Genomic DNA, 21238 nt, shown 5'->3' on the forward strand with positions numbered 1-21238 from the left:
ATGTTGTCACCTTTTGAGAACTTCTGACAAGCAAAGTCAATGGGGGAGCCAGATTCACTTTACAACTACTTAACAACTATGGTGATTCATTTAACAACTGTGGCAAAAAGGTCATAAAATGGGGCAAAATTCACTTAAATGTTTCATGTAGCAACAAAAAATTTGGGCTCCATTGTGGTCACAAGTCAGGGACTCCTGTAATAAATTTAAAACTGATAATGATAAAACTATTTTATCTTGCAAAAGTTTCTTCATTGAGAAAAGTTTTCACAATATTGGGAATGCTACATGGAAACATTTTCCTGCTTTCCTTTGGTTAAATGTGAATATATCAATTGTAATGTAAAACTGAAAATACTATGTCTTGTAGTATTTATTCTTTATTTTTGCCATGCATATGCCAGCCTAGAGAGTCTTTGTCATATCTTATCTAACAGTGAAATGCTGTATATATAGAGTCCATTTTGACAGATAAAAAATAATTACGTCATTGGTAGGTTTTAAAGTTTAAACATTTGCAAGGAATCTCTGTGATTGCTGTTAATCTGAAAAGGGATACACGCTTATTATAATTTCATTTTCAAATGTATTTGATTCTTTAGTAACTGAATTTATTTTATACGTCTTCTGTCTTGTATGTTTGTACTTGCACTGCCAAGGGCATCACCTTTGTGGGATACAGATCTCTATTCCCTTGGGTCTAATTCATAGGTGGGAGACAGAGCATAGACATGCATACAAGGGCTGTACAAATGATTTGGAGAGTCATTTCACAAAGCAATTGAGGCTTCCAGTCTAATTTGCTATGTAAAATGGCAGGTGATACTGTGAAGGCTTGGCATAATCATTTCAATGATCTCTTCACATTGTCTAAGGAATGTGTGTGCTACCTTGCTATCAAAGCACAGCATGTTTGAATGGGAGCATTTGGGTTCTTCATGAAGAATAGCTCCAAAAGCTTTGCCACGGGTATAAAAATGTTTTCCATTTAGTCAAGCTTCTTCCAACCGTCACTTAGAATTGTTCTACCAGAAATTCAGCATTGACATTCTGTTTTACCAGAATAACTAAATAACTTCCTAATAGACCCTTGGTGGTGCAGCAGACTAAAGCACTGTTAAGTAACACCAGCTGCCTGCAATTACTGCAAATTCAAATCTCACCAGGCTCAAGGTTGACTCAGCCTTCCATCCTTTCGAGGTAGGTAAAATGAGGACCCGGTTTGTGGGGGCAATAAGTTGACTTTGTATAAAAAAGAACACCCCTGGGGGGGAGGCGAAAGCCCTACTAAGCAGGTATATACAAAAGTATGAAGGCTATTGCTTAACGCATTGTAAGCCGCCCTGAGTCTCCGGAAAAGGGTGGCATATAAATCGAATAAATAAATAAATAAATAATACCAAGGCAACACAGAGTTTTGTAGCTTATCAAATGTTTTAAATATTTTTATAGAATCTGCCACCCAAGAGTTCATGAAGGAAAAATCTTTCTTCTGCCGCTTCAGGTAATACAAACTATAATAATCAATAGTCAATATTTTGTGGGGACTTGGACTCAGCCACACCCTTATATTTTCTCCTAGAAAAGTTGCTACTTTTTCCTGCCGCAATCCTGCCTTTGATCTTCATGATTACTATTCAGAAGACATAAATGAAACATTCTAGTAAAAAAAAATATGAAATGTCCTCTTTTGAATGGAAAAAGTGATACATTCATTTCTGAAAATCTCCAAACCTATGCCATATAATAATCTATAACAATATAATAACTGAACTATGTTTTTTCACATTTTTAGTGCAGGAAAAGTGAATATAAATGAGACTTGCTACCATCCATTCCGTATGACCCCATACCTTATTAAAATACAAGCTATAGAAGATCAACTTTGTTGCATGTTGCTTGCAGAAAAGGTACACTCTGGGTATGAAGGTAATATACTGTATTTTTTTTTTTCTTTTCAAAGCAAAAAAGACATTATTTTACAAAAACTGGTCATCTTTTGAGGAAGCTACCATTGATAACATAGAGAGGTTCCCATGTGAAAAGCCACTGTGTTTTGTAGAAAAAGGACTCGGAAGATAATTAGTTTAAAGTAACCTCTGTTACTAATCAAGTTTACTTAGAAGTGAAATTATTAGTATTATTATTATAGTAATATAATGCCTCCTATTTTTTATATTCCTCCTGTTATAGTATATGTGTATCTTTTGGAAAATAGAGCTAATTAGTTTCAACTGGATATATATGTATGCATAGAATTGGTGGCCTTATTTCCATATTTTATTTATTTGTTCTTTTATATTTTATATACAGCTTCTCTGCTCATATGACACCTAATGAAGCTGACAATTTTATGTGTTTGTTTATTTTATTTTATTTTATTTTATTTTATTTTTCAATTTATATACCACCCTTCTCCCTGAGGACTCAGGGCGGTGCACAGCCAGAATTATGGTTAAATTATAATAAAAACAGTTATATCCACTATTAAATTAATTCACTCTGAAAAGTTCTTGCTAAAGACAAAGATCATTATTTTCCTAAAAGTGAATAGAAAGGAGCTGAGATTATTCCTGAGATGATTATGTGTCCTAGCTTGGGAACAACATAAGAAACATGTTTCCTCTGTAGTAGACAATTTATTTGGTAATGGTCTTTATGAGTATAATTTCTGATTAAAATAGTTTTGATGGTTTTAAGAATGATTATTTTATTTTTGTGTTATGATCGGTTGGTTGGTTTATTGTACATCTCCATGGTCAATTTCAAGGTAAATTTGTCTGTCAAGAGGACAACCTTATCCAGAACAGACCGAACTCAAATCCTAGAGCTGTTTTCTTCTTATCAAAAAAGGTCTAATTAGTCTGAATTTAATTTTAGCTTGTTAATGCCTTATCTACTCCATTATCAAATTTAGTATCAGCCAACTTGACTTCAAATTAAATGGAGCAATATATTTTCATTGTAAAGATTTCTTTACAATAGTTTCAGAAATAGTTTCAGAAACTGTATAAACTTGGAGAAAGATGGAGCTCCGTATGAGCCCATAGTCCTGTTGCTTAGTTGTTGAGCAGTAGTTTGTTTCCTTCCTTCCTTCCTTCCTTTATTTATTGATTGATTGATTGATTGATTGATTGATTGATTGAATTTATATCCCACTAGCATTATCTAGCAAGAAAGATTATAACAGTCATGAACTATCAAAGCCCAGTTGACAGAGGCAGTTGACAGATCTAAGGATATAAATAAATAATAATTTATTTAGTTTATTACTATAATACATCATCCACCAAGACAAGGAAAGCAATTTCAATCCCATATCCCAATTGAACTTGATTGAAATGGATCTAGATAATCAGTGTTCTCCAGATGTGTCCAGAGTGCAAGACTACACATCTGGAGTGAGGCAGATGTAGAAAAATAATCATGCCTTCACTGTAATGAAATTTAACTACAAATGGGTTTCAGTCTCTGCTTGAGTCTCCAGAATTTCCTTGTGCTCAAACTATTGCCCTTTCTGCAAGGGAGAAGGTTTCATTGAATAATTTTGCCTAATACCCATACCATTTTAATTAATAGTATTGCTACAATTCGCAGGAAAATCTGAAGTGCTTTCAATAAACCATTTGTATATATCCGCAATGTAGGACAAACTATTTTAACCACTTCACTACTCCAGCAGAGGGTTATACTAGTGACCAAATTAAAGCTGATCAAATAATATTTGTGCCAATGTTCTCACATAGAACTCCTGTGCCTTTTAGAATACCAACTTTAACAGACTACCAGATTGAGAGTATGCTAAATTCCATTTCTATAGTCAGATAGTAATTGGGAAGATCCATGGTTGTTGATTAAAAATTTGAGCTGCTCAACCCAATGCCTCTTTCAAAGTGCCCACAATATCTTAGAAATGGGAAATATTAGGCAACAGATTGGACAGTGGACCAAAACAATCCCAACAAACCCAGGCACAAAAATATAAATTGGTCAACTGTTTCATAGAAAATTGAATCACAAGATGCAATTTCCATAGACTCCTACCCCGATAGATACTTACCATGCCGCAGTAGATCTGGTCTGTACAGCTAAGTAACTTTGGAAACAGATCTGAGGGGGGAAATATTTCTCTTGCTGGTGATGGATGACTTATAAGTCAGCATTTTCATTCAGAGGTTAAACCTTCAATGAGAAAAGTCTTAATAGCAAGTAACCTGACATTTGAAACAGGGCTTTTAGGTAGGACGGGTGAGGGTGAGATTTTTTTTATTATTATTATCACCATGACTTTTTTTTTGATAGATTGTTCCCGTATAATAGCTATGCTTAAAACTCCTAGCATGTGTACATTTTATAGCAATCTTGACTAACAGAATGTAATATGGTTGCTGACTGCTCCCAAAATCTCATCCTCCCCACCCCCCGCAAGCCATAATGAAGCCAGCACAGTCAAGATTGACAAACAAACATCCCTCATTAGCCTTATCTCAGAGCTCTTTTGATCCTAGACACTCAGTTCCATTCAATTCCACAGCCAACTGGAGACCTGTTGTTCTCCTATCCTCTGCTTTCTTCCACCCTTGACTCTCTTACTTCCTGTCTACCTTCTTTGTGGATTTAAAGAGGGGAAATATATTCCACCTAGAATATTCCTTGTATTTCATGTACTACCAGTTGGGAAATAAAGATTTTGTTTATCCTTTCCTGTTATATTCTAAGTATTATTCAGTAAAAATAGGCTTAACTAATCTCAATAAAATGATTAGATTCAAGGATTTAAGTGTTTTAATTATATTTATTGTAATAGGCTTTTAATGTCATAAATTCAAATAATTGTAACTTGCTTATTTCTGTCAAGTGATTAGTCTTATATCTATATTTAAAATACAAAAGCATCACAGAATTAAAACAAACTGATCACACTATTTGATAAGTCATCTTGCTTTTAGTACCAGTTGCTGTGAAGAAGTTGAATACTCCAAAAATTATGTGTTTCTTTAGTGTACCCTGTTTACATATATATATATTTCTATTAAATGTACTTCTTTTTCTTTCAGCACCTAGAATTCCTCCTAATAAAAGAATCTTTACAACCGTCCATACACCAAGTTGCTTATTCCAAGAAGTAGATGAAAGGTGAATTAAAACTACCATGCTTATTGTTTTAATATATGTTTTGCTGCCTTGTTTATGAAAATAATAATGAAAACAGGTAATGTACGTACACATATTATAATAATGCATGGGTTTATGTTGTTGGCTTTTGTCAAATTATGAAGAAAAAAGATTGCATAAAATTTAAAAAAATGAAATATAATTTCTCTCTTTCAGAATGATTGTTTTCCTCTTTTCTTTCCATTAATAATAGCAGAAATTCATAATTAAATTCTGAATGAAAACCTTGCATTACAAAAATTAAAGCAGCATTCCTCAACTTTTGCGGCTTGGCAGCCCGACAAGGGTGAGAGGGGAACTGGGCTACGTGAGCAGTGAGCTTGTGTAGGGGTGGTATGCGCAGCTCAATTTGCACAAGTTGAGCGTGCACATGTGCGGTGCACCGGCCTACCTCTCACAGAAGTCGAGCTGCTTGTGTGGCCCAGTTGCAAATAGCCCACGGCCCGGGGATTGGGGACCCCTGGATTAAAGGACAGTATTGCTATTTCATATTGCTACTTGAGTTTTATAATCTTATATAGATAACTTTTATAAAGAGATAAATATAACTATTTTTCCCAGTGTTTTGCAAATTTAAGTGTGATATAAATTCCAGATATACTGTACCTATTTTCATTTTATTTCAATTGGAACTAAATTGATATACTATATATATAAAATGTGTTCTGCTCTATTTTTATTCAAATTCTTTTTTAAGAGCTGTGCCTCTATTGGGATACTTACCTCAGGACTTAATTGGAACTCCTGTTTTACTACATCTTCATCCAAGTGACAGAGCTTTAATGCTAACAATTCACAAAAAAAGTACGTTTTCTACTTTCGCTTTTCATGAAGGGTTGGAAGACAAAAATGAAAAAAACAAATGCAATAAAACATAAGGGATGTTCATAGAGTTTTAAGAAATATTTAACAGATTGATCTCCTGATTAAATTTTGATTACTTACTCTCTCCACTACACTCTCTTCTTCTGTCTTGTTTATTTGTAGATTCAAGTATCTGAGCAAAGGTACCATTTTTTCTATCTTAATCACATTATTGGTGACAGAGAATAGATGAAGCAATAATTAGATCCACTGATATAAAAAATATAAAAACTTGACCATGACACCCATGGTCAAAATTGATATGTGTATGTGTATACTTATGACTGAAATAGTATTCCATTAAGTTTTGAGATTGTTCAGTCTCAAAGGAAATGTCTTCTGTACCTGTACAGAAACAATCACAGAATCAACTATGCCAGATCTTCAGAGAATGTGACAGCTTTAACACTATGAAGAACATTGCTTTGTAAAGCACCTTTTGAATGCTTTATACAGCCTTATTTTCAAGTATTCAAGTATACATGCAAAATAGCATATATGTCTATTAATATCTAATTGTGGTTAGTTGCATCCTTTCAGTAACCTTCAATTCCTCAATAGCCTCAGTCTAATGTGGCGGACTTCAAAAAAAGTTTCAAATATTTGACTATTTAAAACATTATAAATGTTGTTAACATATTGTATGAGAACTTAATACAGCCTTCTGATTGCTCCAAGTCTAGATTCAGTCTAAAATTTAGAATCTTGAATTTAGACATACTGTGTAAATATTATTCTTGCCCATTTTCAGCATTGCAAAGACAAAATAAGTTAATTTTACATTTTCATGTCAGCAGTTCTTTTCATCATCTACTGAGCTAAAACCAAATTAGATAATTCATGCCGAGTCTCAAGTTCAAAGAGCTTTTTTCATCAAACTATTTTTCATCAAAATAATTTCTCCTTTAATATTTACAAGTTATGTAGTTTTATAGTGTGGTACTGATTTTCAAACAATCACTTTTCTCTATTTCTTTATCATTAAAGCTTGCATGATTTTTTTTTTTTACAGTACTTCAGTATGGCGGACAACCATTTGATTATTCACCAATCAGATTCTGTACTAGAAATGGTGAATATGTAACTCTGGATACAAGCTGGTCCAGTTTCATCAATCCTTGGAGTCGAAAGATTTCCTTTATAATTGGAAGACACAGAGTTCGAATGTAAGAAATTAGTGTCAATAAAACAAGAATTCATGAGATAAATTGTTTGCAAGAGGTCTCCTTACATTAAAATGTGCCAAAATCTAATTATACAATTAAAGAGATCCTTTGTGTAAAAGGATAATTCCCTACTCTTTCTTCCTTCTGTAGGAACAGATGTAGACTTCTCAGTGCCAGATTGGATACGATGCCATTTACATATATAGTTTGCCTAAATTTTACATATATAGCTTACCTAAATTTTAAATGATAATAAATAACAAAGTAAAACCCTAGTGTTTACTTTTAGCAAGGGATTATTTATTTTCATGTGGTGGTGTGGTATCAATCTAGATTAGGTTTCCTGGAGAATTTTTCTGTCAGTGTAAAAGCTGGTACTAGGAAAGGCCAGTCCAAATTGGTCAGACAGTAAAAAATAATAAGTTCTCCTTATCCCCTTCCCTTGAAACAAAGTCCAGATTAGTCTATTTTAGAAAAGCTGTTGTCAGTTGTATGATTGGCATCTTACACTGTTTTGCCACATTTCCATCATGGATGCCTTTGCAGACTGTATCCAATATAGCTTATTGAGGTACTGGTTATATAATATAGTATTCCTTCAAATCTACACCAAAGAGGCTTTAATAATTTCCTTATGGGAATTGAATTATCTAAATTTATGCAATTCAGTCTAACCATTTCACACAAACTGTAGGTTGAAATCATTGTGGATGTCATCCTGTGCAAGGTTTTCAGCTTTCTTTTTTCAATGATATATATGATATATGCATAAATTTAGAATCTAAGATATTCTAGTTTATGTTCATTTAATAATCATGAATACCTTTTGGAAAGTCAAAATGTTGATACTAATTTACATGCATATTTTAGAAATGATTTCTTTAATGAACAGGGAGAAAACAACTGCATTTAAATTTGCATGTGTTAAATGCTAAATGTTTATAAGAAACTTACAATTGTCCCAGATCTTTCAAGTTTTGTCAAGAGTTGCTTCAGATTATATAAATAAAGTCATGTTTGAACAATGTAAGCCTGAATCTTTGATCAATTTAAATGTTTATAGATGCAAGAGAAAAAAACAGACTATATGTAACTGAAATAAATAAACTTGTCACTGTATATTATTAATGATTTTTAGGGGCCCTTTGAATGAAGATGTATTTGTACCTCAGCACAGCGAAGAAAAAATGCAACATCCTAATATTGAAGAAATTACAGAGCAAATACATAAGCTATTACTACAAGTATGATATTTATTTATTATATATTTATTCACAGATATACATACACACAAGTGAGAAGCAAATAATCTTGAGTTACAATGGCAGTTTGGACCAGAATTGCCATTGCTAAGCAATGCACTTGTAAGGCGTGAAGCCACATGACTGTGTCATGTAGTGATGATGGTCCCAGTAGTCCTTATTGCCATCATAACTCCAAAGACTCTTATGGACTTACGGAAGAAGCTGGAGGTCAGGTAGAGGCTGTAGACAAATAGGGTGGTGCTGCAAGTGGCATGAAACCATGGAGTGTGGGCAGGTAGAAGTGATCCCCAGGATCTCACATTCTGTAGTGAGGCTCCTCAAGAAAAAGTGATGGGAGCTATTTATGGACATGATGTGCAACTTTCTCTGCTCATTTCCACATTGACTTTGCTTGTGGGAAGCCAGGAAGGAAGATTGCAAATGATAATTACATGACACACCTCACTGCAACATCATGATTACAAGCCAAGCATCTGATAACCCAGATTGAATTCATGTGACTGCAGGGATGCTGTGATAGCCAAAACTCCAAGAATTGGTCATAGGTCCATTTTTTAGGACCACTATAACTTTGAACAGTTGTTGAACAAATGGATGTAAGTTGAGGACTACCTATACACACACAGACACAAATATATGAACTGCGTAACTAGTACCTTCAAAATATTGAAAATTTTGCAAATGGAATTCTGCTTTTGGTGTTTTTAAATATCCTTGTTGTGTGCTGAACCCACTTCACAGGGTATTATTGTGAGAAAATGGGAGGAGGAAATTTGGCTATGTTCTTCATCCTTGAGTTATTTATGAAAATAATAAAGGAGAGATGCAAATAAATAAGGTTTCTGACTAGCAATGTCCTTCATTATTACAATATATATCTATATTTTTAGCCTATATATAATAGTGGCTCTAGTGGCTATGGAAGTTTGGGCAGCAATGGATCACATGAGCATCTAATGAGTGTGGCTTCATCCAGTGACAGCAATGGGAACAATGAAGATACTCAGAAGATACAGAAAACTGTAAGTTTGGCATTGTTTTCTGTTAATATTTTCAAACTAATGAGAAAAAGGTAGTAAATGGCTCACATTATAAATGTGAGCCAATTAAACAATTTCTAATTAATTATTCCAAATAAACATGCATCAAGTATGGTTTAAAGACTGTCTCCTCTTGATTCCAGAATTCTTTTCAAAATACTTGTAAAAATGGAAGTGTGGACAGAACTCGTGCCTCCTTTGATTCTAGATTAAAGCTTGAAAATCAGAAGAAATCTTACAGAGGTATAAAGCAATGTCAATTTAAAGAAATTACTTCAGTTATTTTAGCTATATCTTCAATTATTTTAACTAAACTTTTGGTCAAATGCACTCAGTCCAATTCCACTAACGATAGTCATTTTGTGTGGTATTTCTTATATCTTAGATAGCAATAGCATTTAGACTTATATACTACCCCATTACAGCACTCTCTGGGAAGTTTACAATGTAGAAGCATTATTTGCATATTGTCCCCAACAATCTGGGTCCTCGTTTTACTGATCTTGGTAGAATGGAAGGCTGAGTCAACCTTGACCCTGTCAGCATCAAACTCCCAAGCTGTGGGCAGAGGGTGCCTGCACTTTAACCCCTGCGCCACCAGTTCTTGAGTTGCCTATGTTCTTAGGCTTGGTTTTATCAGCTTCCTGATTAGAATATTTGATTATGGAAGAAAAACCGAATAAACCTCTATAACATTTTTATTTTTATGTTGCTCAGAGAAACCCACTGACTACCGTGATCATACCAATAGTACCACTCAACTGTTTGAAAATGATGGCATTGGGACTACTTGCCAAAGTAGTTCAGTTGCAAAAGAATCAACTTGGGGGGAACAAATGATGTATTCATATCAACAGATCAGCTGTTTAGATAATGTTATCAGGTAAGCAATAATGTATTTCACTGAATTACTGATGTGTATATGTATGCACTTTTTAAAATGACTGTTTTCATAAAGTTTTAAAGTTGCTTTTTCTTGTAGATACTTAGAAAGTTGCTGTGCAGCTGATACTATGCAGAAAATGACTCACCAGACACCATATACTGAAGTAGCACTGAATACTGATATATATAGAGAGAAAATGAATGCTGATACAACAAAAGCATCCACAGGTATTGGAGACTTTGTTTATGGGAAGTCTTATGCACATTTATCTTCAACTAATGTTACTCCTTACCCAAGTGTGTTTAGGATTGCAGGTTCCATTTGGGCAATATTCAGTCTTATAACATGGTCTTTCCTAAGCTGAGCCGTACAGTGCAGCTCACTTTAAGCTGTCTGTAAAGCAGTCACTTTAAGAAACAGTCCATCTTTTCTTCTTCAGCCATGATGATATTTTGACTATGAGTTAACCAACAAGAATCAGCAACAGTGAAGCAAGGAAACTTGTGATACATTCATGTTGCTGGTAATTGTCTGTTCTGTATTATTAGGTTTCTCAAAGACCAGAGAGCATGGTAGAAAAAAAAGAATACAATAATTTTCAACAAGCAAATGATTTGATTTTGATTTAATGCCAGTCTTAGAAATAGGTTTACTATTTATACCAGTATTGTGTAGTTTTTTTTGTTAACTTAGCATTTAGTACAGCATATTTATGAACAAATTGGTTTACAGTTCATGGGCATTTAAATAATCTAAATGTTGAAATTAAGAGAAAAATAATTCATGTTCCTGTGCTATTTCAGAAACATTTCCTTAAAAAAGTATTCCAGGGAATATTTGCTTTCATTATAGATAAAGTACTTGGAAATTAAATTGAAAAACAGTACTAATATTTTATTCCTCTTCCCCAGTCTAAATCTGTAGAAGCCAGGAGGAATGACAATTCAATGCTTTAGTCTTGATGACAATGATGGAAACTTTTATCAGTGAAAACATATTTACAAGCTCATGAAATGAAAAAGTGAAACACACATAATTTTAAAAATTTCTAGGAAGCTGAAAAACAACACTATATAAACCTTTCTGACTCTTTATCATATTTTTGTCTCAGTCTAGTAGATCTGGATAGTTTCACCTGTCGTCATGTTTTATTTGTTTGAAAAATTTGCATTTATTCTTTTTATTCTTTTCTCTTTGTGTATATGGTGTGTTTATGTTGTTACTGAAAAGAAAGGGGACAGTCAAAAACTCACATAGGTCCTGCAGTGTTGGAAACATCTGACACATCCAATGCTTCAGCTCTTATGGATGCTCATTTAACTTCTTTGACTTTTCCTGGACAACCTGAAAGTGTAATATCTTTTGTCAGTCAATGCAGCTACAGCAGCACCATAGTTCATGTTGGAGATAAAAAAACACAGCCTGAATTAGGTATAGTACCACTTTTGTTATGAGGCAGAATATGACTCTATGTTCTCTAGAATAAATGTAGGAAGTTTATTATATTTATATTTAATTGTAATAATTATGTGCTCTCTTTCCTATATAAACTTTGGCAGACTACTATAGACATTTATATTTAACATGTTTACAACTTTTTAATAACATTAAAAAATTCCTATATGTCTGTCTTCAAATTTATTTTTAGAAATTATAGAAGACAATCTATCTGGGATAAAATCCACAGAAAATCAAACTATTGTTCTACAATCTAACAGTTCACAAGAGAAAAAGAGAAAAGCTATATTTAAGAAATTGGGCCTTACAAAGAATAGCCTTGCAATGCATACTCAAAAAGAAGAGTGGAGTTTTATGAATAAGTGTAAAGAAATAAAGAGGTTTCATATTTTTAAATGTGCTTGCAATTGCTACTTTCAAAAAAGACCCAAAGGATGCCCAGGAGAACATGGTATGTTTTTTTAAAATAATTATTGTTAATTTGTTTAAGACTTTATGTATATAATTCAGTAAAAATGTAGATATGTGCTGTATTATATGCTTTTTCCAAAGGTCAGCACTGTATCTCAGATCTATGAACCAGCATGCTAGCTAGGGAATTGAAGTCCACACATCAAAGTTTCCAAATTTGAAAAACAGTTAGCCAAATGAATGAGAGATTAAGTTATCGTTTTCAAAAATATGTAACTTTCCACTTCCTCCAAATCTACAAGTAGTGTGATTTGTCACTTTGTATGCAAAACAAGGAGCATGCTTTCTTCTATATTTATTGTATTTATGCAGATTGCAGATTTAGAATAGCTTCTGGAGATGGAAGAATCAAAAATGTGTTATAACAAGGCATTTAAATAGAACCAAATTTATTAAAGCTTAAAATATTTCAGGACCTGGAAAGAAAAAAAAACCTACTGAATTTTTCACTTCTGCAACTAATAGAGAGTCTTCAAGTCAAAAGGTGTGTCTTCTAAGACAGGAGTCCCCAACCCCTGGGCCATGGGCTGGCACCAGTCCACGTGCACCAGAAACTGGGCCACACAAACGAGCAAAGCCCCATCTGCACATGTGCAGGATCAGGCAACATGTGAAACCACGCCTCCCTGGTCCGCAGAAAAAGCTCTCTCCATGGAACTGGTCCATGGCACTGAAAAGGTTGGGGGCTGCTGTTTTAGGAAGAGACAATTTGTTGTGATCTAAAAATCAAGATTGTGAGTTCTAGTCCCACTTTAGGCATAAAAAAACTGGCTAGGTGTGTCACTTTGTCTCAGCCCAACTCAACTCATAAGGTTCTTGTTGTGGGGAAAATAGGAGAAGGAAGGAGTATTGGTATGCTTGTTCCTTTGAGTTGTATATGAAAAGACTGGCTGGATAGAAATAATTTTTAAAAATAATAGAGTCAAAACAGATGTTCAGACACAATTAAATGCCTTCTCTTTCTAGATATGTATGGATTACACCATGGTTCTGAAATAGCTTTATCTTGGAAGAAAATTGGGAGAATCAAAAAATCTAAACAAAAACGACACAAGCAACATGATTCTTCAGACAATAAAATATCTGGTACCAAACCCTTGCATAAATTTCTTCTGCTTAGCCCAAATCCATCAAATAACTCACAAGCAAGTTATCCAACTGTGCCAGTTTCAACAATTATGCCCACCATTTTTCCATCTGCAGGAATCACACCAGCGGGACCTGAAGTTTCCCCATCTTATTTTAATGAAACACAGGATTTCAAAAAACATTGTCCTCTGCCATTAACTGAGTTTGTTCCACCCTTAATGACTCCAGTAGTAGCACTTGTTCTCCCTAATCCTGTATGTCCTCAGTCAAACAATAGTATTCCTCAGACATCTTGTCTTGAGCCATCTAGTTTTTCTGTTCAGCCTTCTTTCTCTTCAGAAACTTTGCTTACAGCACTTCCTTCATTTGCTGCCTCAAACAAATTCCTTCCTGAGGTAGATTTTTCAGCACAACCATTTTGTTATAATTCTTTAGCAAATGGTGAAAAGAACCCTGTTGTAGAATGCCAAAATAAGCTGTCCCGTTCCTGTACACCGGAATCCTTGGGTCTACAAGATCAGTCCTCATCAACATTGTTCCAGTCACGATGCAGTTCTCCTTTACAGTTGAATCTTCTGCAATTAGAAGAAATGCAAAAAATATTAACAAGTGGAAGTGCTGCTATAGAGGGAAATAATGGGACTTTAATTGATGGAGAGATTACAAATAAACAATTAAGCAGCAATGATAAAAGAAAAGCATCATGTGTCGTAAGCATTACACATATTTACCTATTTATTATGCATGTGAAAAATTCTTTAAAAATTGTCTACATTTATTTAATATAGCTATTACTTGACTTACAACCACAATTGAGCCCAAAATTTATGTTGCTAAGCAACGCAAGTGAATTTTGCTTCATTTTATGGCATTTCTTGCCACAGTTGTTAAGTCAATTACTGCAGTTGTTAAATTTAGTAACATAGTTAAGTGAATCTGGTTTCCCCATTTACTCTGCTTGTCAGAAGGTCACAAAAGGTGTTTACATGACCCCAAGACCCTTCACAAATACATGCCAGTTGCCAAACATCCAAATTTTTATCATATGACTATGGGGATGCTGCAACAGTCATAAGTTTGAAAAATGGATATAAGTCATTTTTTTCAGCGTTTCTGTAACTTTGAAAGATCACTAAACAAATGATTGTAAGGAAAGGACTACCTATAGTGCATAGTATCTACAGTTTCATATTTTCTTTAAGAACTAATTGCTTTAAAGGTATATAATTAAAGCACAAACTCTGGTGTAAAAGCTACTGTATTGCATTATTTTTTGTTAAAATTGGGAATCTTCATACTAGAAAATATGAACAGCTTTCAGTATGTTTACACAATAAAGCTAACTATTCTTATTTGTTTGTAGAGCCTCTATTGCAGGCAATTACATATTTCAAGGGACTTTATATATCATGTAGCCCAAGTCTCTGCTTATTGTAAAAAATCTAGAGCAATAGCACAGATTGTCCCAAAGGTGCTTTTCAAAAGGCAACTGGACTTTCTTGGATTTTTCCCCCTAGAAAACATTTTGCTTCTTATCCAAGAAACTTTTTCAATCTGAGAATCTCCATAGACAATAGCACAGGTTGTTGCATGGTCTCTCTTAAAGACTTCCAGCAAAAGACAGCCCATACTGTACAAAGTATGGAATGTACATTATTATGATTTAGAATAAATTCCTAACTAAACTTTACTTTTTGTCCATAGCTGTAATGGTTGTCTTTTTTTTAAGGCAAAATATCTCTCTTCCACTAATATAATTGCTATGTGAACCTTATATAATGAGCATAATCCCAATCCATTTATTGAAAACTAAAATTTCTTCCTTAATTATTTAAAGGGATATTGTTTTATTTTTGTTTGTTAAGGTTAACACGCCAGTGGAAGTTCAGAATAGTGATGATTTTTCTTTATCTATTGACCTACTTGATTTACTTCAAGAAGACACAAATTCAGTCACTGGATCTGTTTCATCAGGAAGTTTTGCTTTAGCAGCTGCTGAGTCTTTAGATTCTGGATCACATGGATGTGATATGTCAATCTGTGGAGCAGGTAATGTGGCATGTGCCGGTATTCTGGAAGCAGTTAAATGGGAGGGGGAAGAATCAGGTTTTATGAATGAAAGTGTTGTTTTTCCCTTCTGTAGGATGTAGTGAGACAAGTCATATTAGCAAGTATATTGGAAATATTAATTCCTCAGAAAATAATCCTAAAACAAAATGTTCACAAATGGAAGATGTACAGTATGTTAAAAGTGTCCTCCAGGATCCTGTTTGGCTCTTGATGGCAAATACAGATGATACCGTTATGATGACTTACCAGATTCCATCACGGTAATTTAGTTTTAATTTTGATTGAAGTTGCATAATATCTAAACTAAGTAATAACATTTCTGATTTCTATAAACCATTGTCTGTTGTTCATGTGAAAATGTATATTTACTTCAGTGGCATCTACAGGCTCTTGCTACTTTTGCCAGAATGACCCCCTTGTCCATACTTGGCCCCCATAGTCACCATTGGTTTAATGTTCTTAAACCAAGTTTTACGTTTGTGGGCAGAGGACCAGCACCATCTTTCACTGATTTGTAGAATTATTGTGTTGGAAGAAGCAATTTAGACCACTAAATCCAAATTAAGAATTTTTAATAAACAATTGTTTAGCTTCCCTTGAAATACATTCAGTGAAGAAGAGCTCACCATTCCTTCAGTAATTAATTCCACTGTCAATTTTGTTTGCCTGTTAAGAATTATTTGGTAACATTCAGTCAGAATTTGCATTCCTGCAAGTTAAAATCATCATATTGTGTCCTGTACTCCAGGATGACGGAGAACATGACTTGACCTTTGCAATATCTGTGTAAAAACTTTTAAATATTTCTCCCTTCAGTTACCTTTTACTTAATGCTAAAAATATAATACCCAGTTCTTCCAAATGGCTCTTTAGAATAGTCTTCTTTGAGATTGTTCCTAAGGTACATGAGGTATCATGAGAACTCAACTAATATATAATATAGTAGAAGTCTCATTTAGCAGGAGTGGAAAGTTGTCAACTATCTACGTGACTAACTTCACATAAAAATAGAGTTTTTAATTACAATATAGAATTAAGTATTATAATTGTTACCTTTAATTGATGCAGTTAAAATTACATTTCCCTTTTTTAGTATCTACACATTCAGCTTATGATCAGCCACAATTGTAATATTTTTTGTCACATATACAGTAGTACCAAGCCAGGTATTCCTCTTGTTTGAACCTTTTCCCCCCAGGCAAATAACTTTGCATTTCTTTGTAACATATTTCATTCTGTTAGCTATTCTTTGAAATTCTACAGTATTATCCCATCTAGTCTGATGTTATCTGTTGCATATTTAAAAATATCCATTTCTCTGTTCATCAGTATTTAGAATAGGTGTTCATAGTAAGAGAAATCAAATTGCCTCTGGTTCATTTTATATGAGCAATATCTCTTGTTCTAACTTTCTCTTGCACTAGTGATATTGAATGCTCAAGCAACAGAGATATGACATTTGACATTTTCTTTATTTCTTTTGAAAAAAAGGACATGCAGATCTACCTAATAATCTAAAAATAAGGTATAAGGGTTTGATCCACAGCCATAATAGCAACATCCATGGAAACCTAATTGGATGGCTCTGGGGATTTTATCAGTAATTGTAAAGAAAAAAACTTTTAGCTTACTTCTTTATGATTTAGTGGTTTTTCTACCATTAGAATTACATGTGGAACTTAGAATTAGGCACAAGAGAGCTTTATATATTCATATTCTGCTCTGTTGTATAAGCCAACAACAACGTTCTTAACTGCATTTTTTCTTTGTGCCATCTAAACAGAAGCAATTGTTTCAGTCTATCACTATCCTAAAAAAATAAATAATTTGCACTGGCAGTAATTGGGTCTATATGTTAGAAAGTTTGATGTGAAATCTTATCTACCACGCAACAGGAGTCATTCAGAGATCAGGAAAATAGAGAATTTCTTAACAATTGATTATATCCTGTTTTGTGCACAGTTCCTATTTTGTCATCATTACATCAGCAGAATATAGAATTCCCTTCTCTCCCAAATAGTGAACATTCACATGAATCTTGATAATAGGTAATGTAAGACTCAATTTTGAATGTATACATCAAATAGTAAAATGTATAGTCCAAAATTAAATTGTTTTTGTAACATTTTGCCTGTGATTATTTTTAACGTTTATACATTTTGGCTATTTCAAGGCTAAAATGAAACTCTTTATACTATATTTGCTTATGTTAGAAAATTGGAAACTGTTTTGAGAGATGACAAATTGAAACTGAAACAAATGCAGATGTTTCAGCCAGTATTTACGGAGGACCAAAAAAGGGAGTTACTTGAAGTTCATCCATGGATTCATAAAGGTGAACTCCCTCAGGCTCTTGCAAATTCGGTATGTTTTAGAGATTTTTTTTAAATTTTAAATATAAAAATTATTTTATTTGTGGCTGGCATAATAATAAAGATATGTAGGTCACACTAGTATCAAAACATTTTAATATATCACATTTACTTCTCTGTAAATCTGTAAGACCACCCGTCTAACCAATGAAATTCTCGGCATGAAACATACCATAAAAAAACATCAGTAATAGTTAAAAAAAAAAAAAAAAGCCAGGTTGAACCTCTCTCATTAAAAACACAAAACACTTATACTGTTGGCATACATCCATGCTAGTTCCCAAATTATCAACATCTCCCAATGCCTGAGAGAAGAGCCAGTTCTTCACAGCCTTCCAAAAATCTTGTAAGGCTGGGATTACCTATAACTCTGGGGGATGCTGTTCCATGGGGCAGGTGCCATAACAGAGAAAGCCCACTTCCTAGGATTCAGTAGGTGACTCCCCCTTACTGAGGAGACCTGCTATTTGCCCTCTTTGTCCGATCATGTTGGACAGCCATAAACCCTTGGGGGGAGGTAATGCTACATGTAATCTGACCAAATACCATGCAGATGACCAGCTCCTTCCTTGAACTGTACATTGAACTGTTGGGAAGCAACAAAGCTCCCATCACAATGGTGTTATGTGGCCATACCATGGTGTACCTAAACAGGGGTGAAATCTAAATTTTTTTGCTACCAGTTCTGTGGGCATGGCTTGGTGTGGCGTGGCTTGGTGGTCATGTGACTGGGTGGGCGTGGCCAGTTTGACGTCATTCACGTCACTCTGCTCTACATGGAGCGCTTGGAGAGAAAGCAAGCAAGACAGCTTTCCGACCTCTGTTTGTGTGTGTGTGGATGGGTGGGTGAGCGGGTGGGAGGGAGGGAGGGAGGGAGTGATCTGAAGCTGAGGCCCCCAAACTTCTGGCAGCGGCAGGGGCAGCTTCTGAGCAGCCAGCTCCACCTGACCTACTCCCTGAGTCTTGCCGTTCTCCTCGTCCCCATCCCCACCCTACTCAAGAAGCAGTTTCCCTGCTTAGCCCCAACAAGCTATGCATCCATAGTACCCGCACCAGCATCCCAAGAGAAGCAGAGAATATCATCGCTTGCAAACAGGCAAGCAGAAGTAGCAAGCGTATGCCATGCTGTGGGAAAAATGAGAGGTCCTGTTGTCCCGCAGTACCTGCTGCTGCTTGAGTGGGGTGGGGGGTTGAGGAGAACGGCGAGACTCAGGGAGTAGGTCAGGTGGAGCTGGCTGACTCAGGGCTGCTCAGAAGCCGCCCGCGCCGCTGCCAGAAGTTTGGGTGCCTCAGCTTCAGATCGTTCCCTTCCTCCCTCCCTCACACACACACACACACACACACACACACACAAACCCCAGAGATGGAAGCCGCTGCTTGGCGGGGGGCAGTAAGCTGCTAGCTCCTTCCCGCAGCCTTGCCATGCTTGCCTGCCTTCCATGTGGACTTCTGCTTGGAAGGAAGGCAAGCATGGCAGGACTGCGGGCTGTGGACCAGTTTGGGGGTGTGGCCAGCCAGCCATTGCTCCCGGTTCGGCGAACTAGCCTCAATCTACCAATCTCGGGCTTCCTACTCGCCCGAGTAGGGAGCATTTCACCCCTGCATCTAAAACTGTTCCTGCTACCACATTCTTGACTAGCTAAAGTTTCAAATGCCCTTCAAGGGTACCTGTGTATAGATTATGTTGCAATGGTCCAATCAGAAGGAGACTAACAGTAGAATTTAATTTCAATTCAGGTTACTCCAGCCTATTGTTTTAATGCACACTATGGGCACAATCAAATATTTCTAAGAATATTAATAAAAATATTAAAGTGAAGATTCCAGTTGATTAAAAGTTATGATTCACTTTTTCTTTTAAAGCTTTGTGTTAATTGTGAAGAAAATAGCTGATCTTATATACAAAATGAAGGAGAAATGGATGAAATGGAGCTTAATGAATGAGGTGGTGAGAATAGTTCACCGATCCTGAACCAATTCAACAGTGAAAATGTGTAATCCATGAAAATAATTTCGAAACCATCTGCTTTCAGCTAAGGCAAAAGCATCACTCGATCTTAAAGATTACGTTTGTTTCTTGTGAAATGAATTTCATATAACAAATGAATTTTTTGTTCTAAAAAAGGTCATTTGTTAATAATCTCTTTTTATGGGGGCATGTCTTTCTATTACTATGAGCAATTGCTGAAAATGATTGTTTGCTTTAATAAAAACTTTTCAATTTTAAATGATTACATTTAAAGTTATAGTTTATTAAAATTATAGAAAATGCTACTAAAACCTTTCTGGATTCCATAAAAAATATAAAAATACTATGTCATCCTAACATTTCTTTCCTGACTCTATTTTTTTTCTGTAATATGGACTATATATTTTCCACTTTGGAAATATCTTAAATGATTTTGAAATTAATTGTTAAAAGATCAAATATTTTACAAGTATTTCAGTTATAAAATAAATCCACTGTTAACCATTAAATACATTTTGATTTACTGCTATATTTTAAATGCAATAACAGTACCTTATTCTTTCTGTAATCTCCACATCTGAGAGAGAATTTTTTTTCAGGTGAGAAAATAATACATGTTTGTAATAATATGATTTTAACTGTTGCATTTTGTATTCGGTAAATATTATAATTTGTTCCATTGTCCAGGTCTTAGAATTCATTTGTCACTCTTGTTTTAGAAACATACTTCTCCATATAACTGTAAAAATATGCTACTGCCTCAGAATGAATTTTTATGTTCTTTCTTTTAAGTCACAGGTCACTTTTAAAATCATAGTTGTACTGAAATAATTGCCCAGCAAGGAGAATCTAATCTTAACATTGACAATAATTTCTGTAGTGTGATAAAAGAATATATATTTATTGTAAAGGAACATCACACAGTAAATCTGATTACATTAATAATTGTAATTGCCTTGTTTTGCTTTGTGTGATACTCTTGAGTAGTTTTAACCAACTGTATTACATTCAGTATACTCTCTCTCCTGATTCTTTAGTCACAGAATGAACAGCAGTAGTATCTTTTTTGGGGGGGAGGGGGGGTGAAAATGTTAAATTACTGCCTTGTCTAACTCTGTTGCTATGTTTAGTACATCTAATTTTGAATCTTCTGTTTCAAAAGTCTGATCCAAAGATTCTGCAATTAGAGTGTTGTCCCAATATTATTCCTGAATAACATAGATTATTTCCAGAGTCAATTAACTACTCATTCAAAGAAATCCGACTGTTCACTTGTTAACTTCTCTTCAAGCTTCTAAGATCTTTCCCACATACCTTTACACTTTTCTTAAAACATTTTTATTAGTTTATAATGTAGCATACAAAGAAAATATAAAAGTAAATACCAGTAGTAGGGAAAATAGGGAAGGGAAA

General features: G+C 34.6%; 1 protein-coding gene across 3 annotated transcripts in view; it reads left to right on the plus strand.

Moving 5' to 3' along the window:
- PER2 (period circadian regulator 2) overlaps positions 1–20770 on the plus strand; it is a 29891-nt gene extending 9121 nt beyond the window's left edge. For 2 of the 3 annotated variants that reach the window (XM_060683157.2, XM_087872693.1), the window contains 16 exons: positions 1453–1504; positions 1796–1929; positions 5058–5136; positions 5873–5979; positions 7052–7205; positions 8344–8449; positions 9361–9492; positions 9654–9753; positions 10228–10393; positions 10493–10623; positions 12045–12305; positions 13292–14124; positions 15280–15463; positions 15558–15744; positions 17698–17848; positions 19720–20770. In XM_060683157.2, the coding sequence (XP_060539140.2) occupies positions 1453–1504; positions 1796–1929; positions 5058–5136; positions 5873–5979; positions 7052–7205; positions 8344–8449; positions 9361–9492; positions 9654–9753; positions 10228–10393; positions 10493–10623; positions 12045–12305; positions 13292–14124; positions 15280–15463; positions 15558–15744; positions 17698–17848; positions 19720–19749 (2807 nt within the window). In that variant the 3' untranslated portion in view covers positions 19750–20770. Of the gene's footprint in view, positions 1–1452; positions 1505–1795; positions 1930–5057; positions 5137–5872; positions 5980–7051; positions 7206–8343; positions 8450–9360; positions 9493–9653; positions 9754–10227; positions 10394–10492; positions 10624–11626; positions 11828–12044; positions 12306–13291; positions 14125–15279; positions 15464–15557; positions 15745–17697; positions 17849–19719 lie in introns of all 3 variants that reach the window. The other variant, XM_060683153.2, reaches the window with a different exon arrangement.
- The last annotated feature ends 468 nt before the right edge of the window (positions 20771–21238 follow it).

This window comes from Pantherophis guttatus, chromosome 6, assembly GCF_059756535.1.
Source record: "Pantherophis guttatus breed Tessera chromosome 6, ASM5975653v1, whole genome shotgun sequence".
In the NCBI taxonomy this organism is placed as follows: domain Eukaryota; kingdom Metazoa; phylum Chordata; class Lepidosauria; order Squamata; family Colubridae; genus Pantherophis; species Pantherophis guttatus.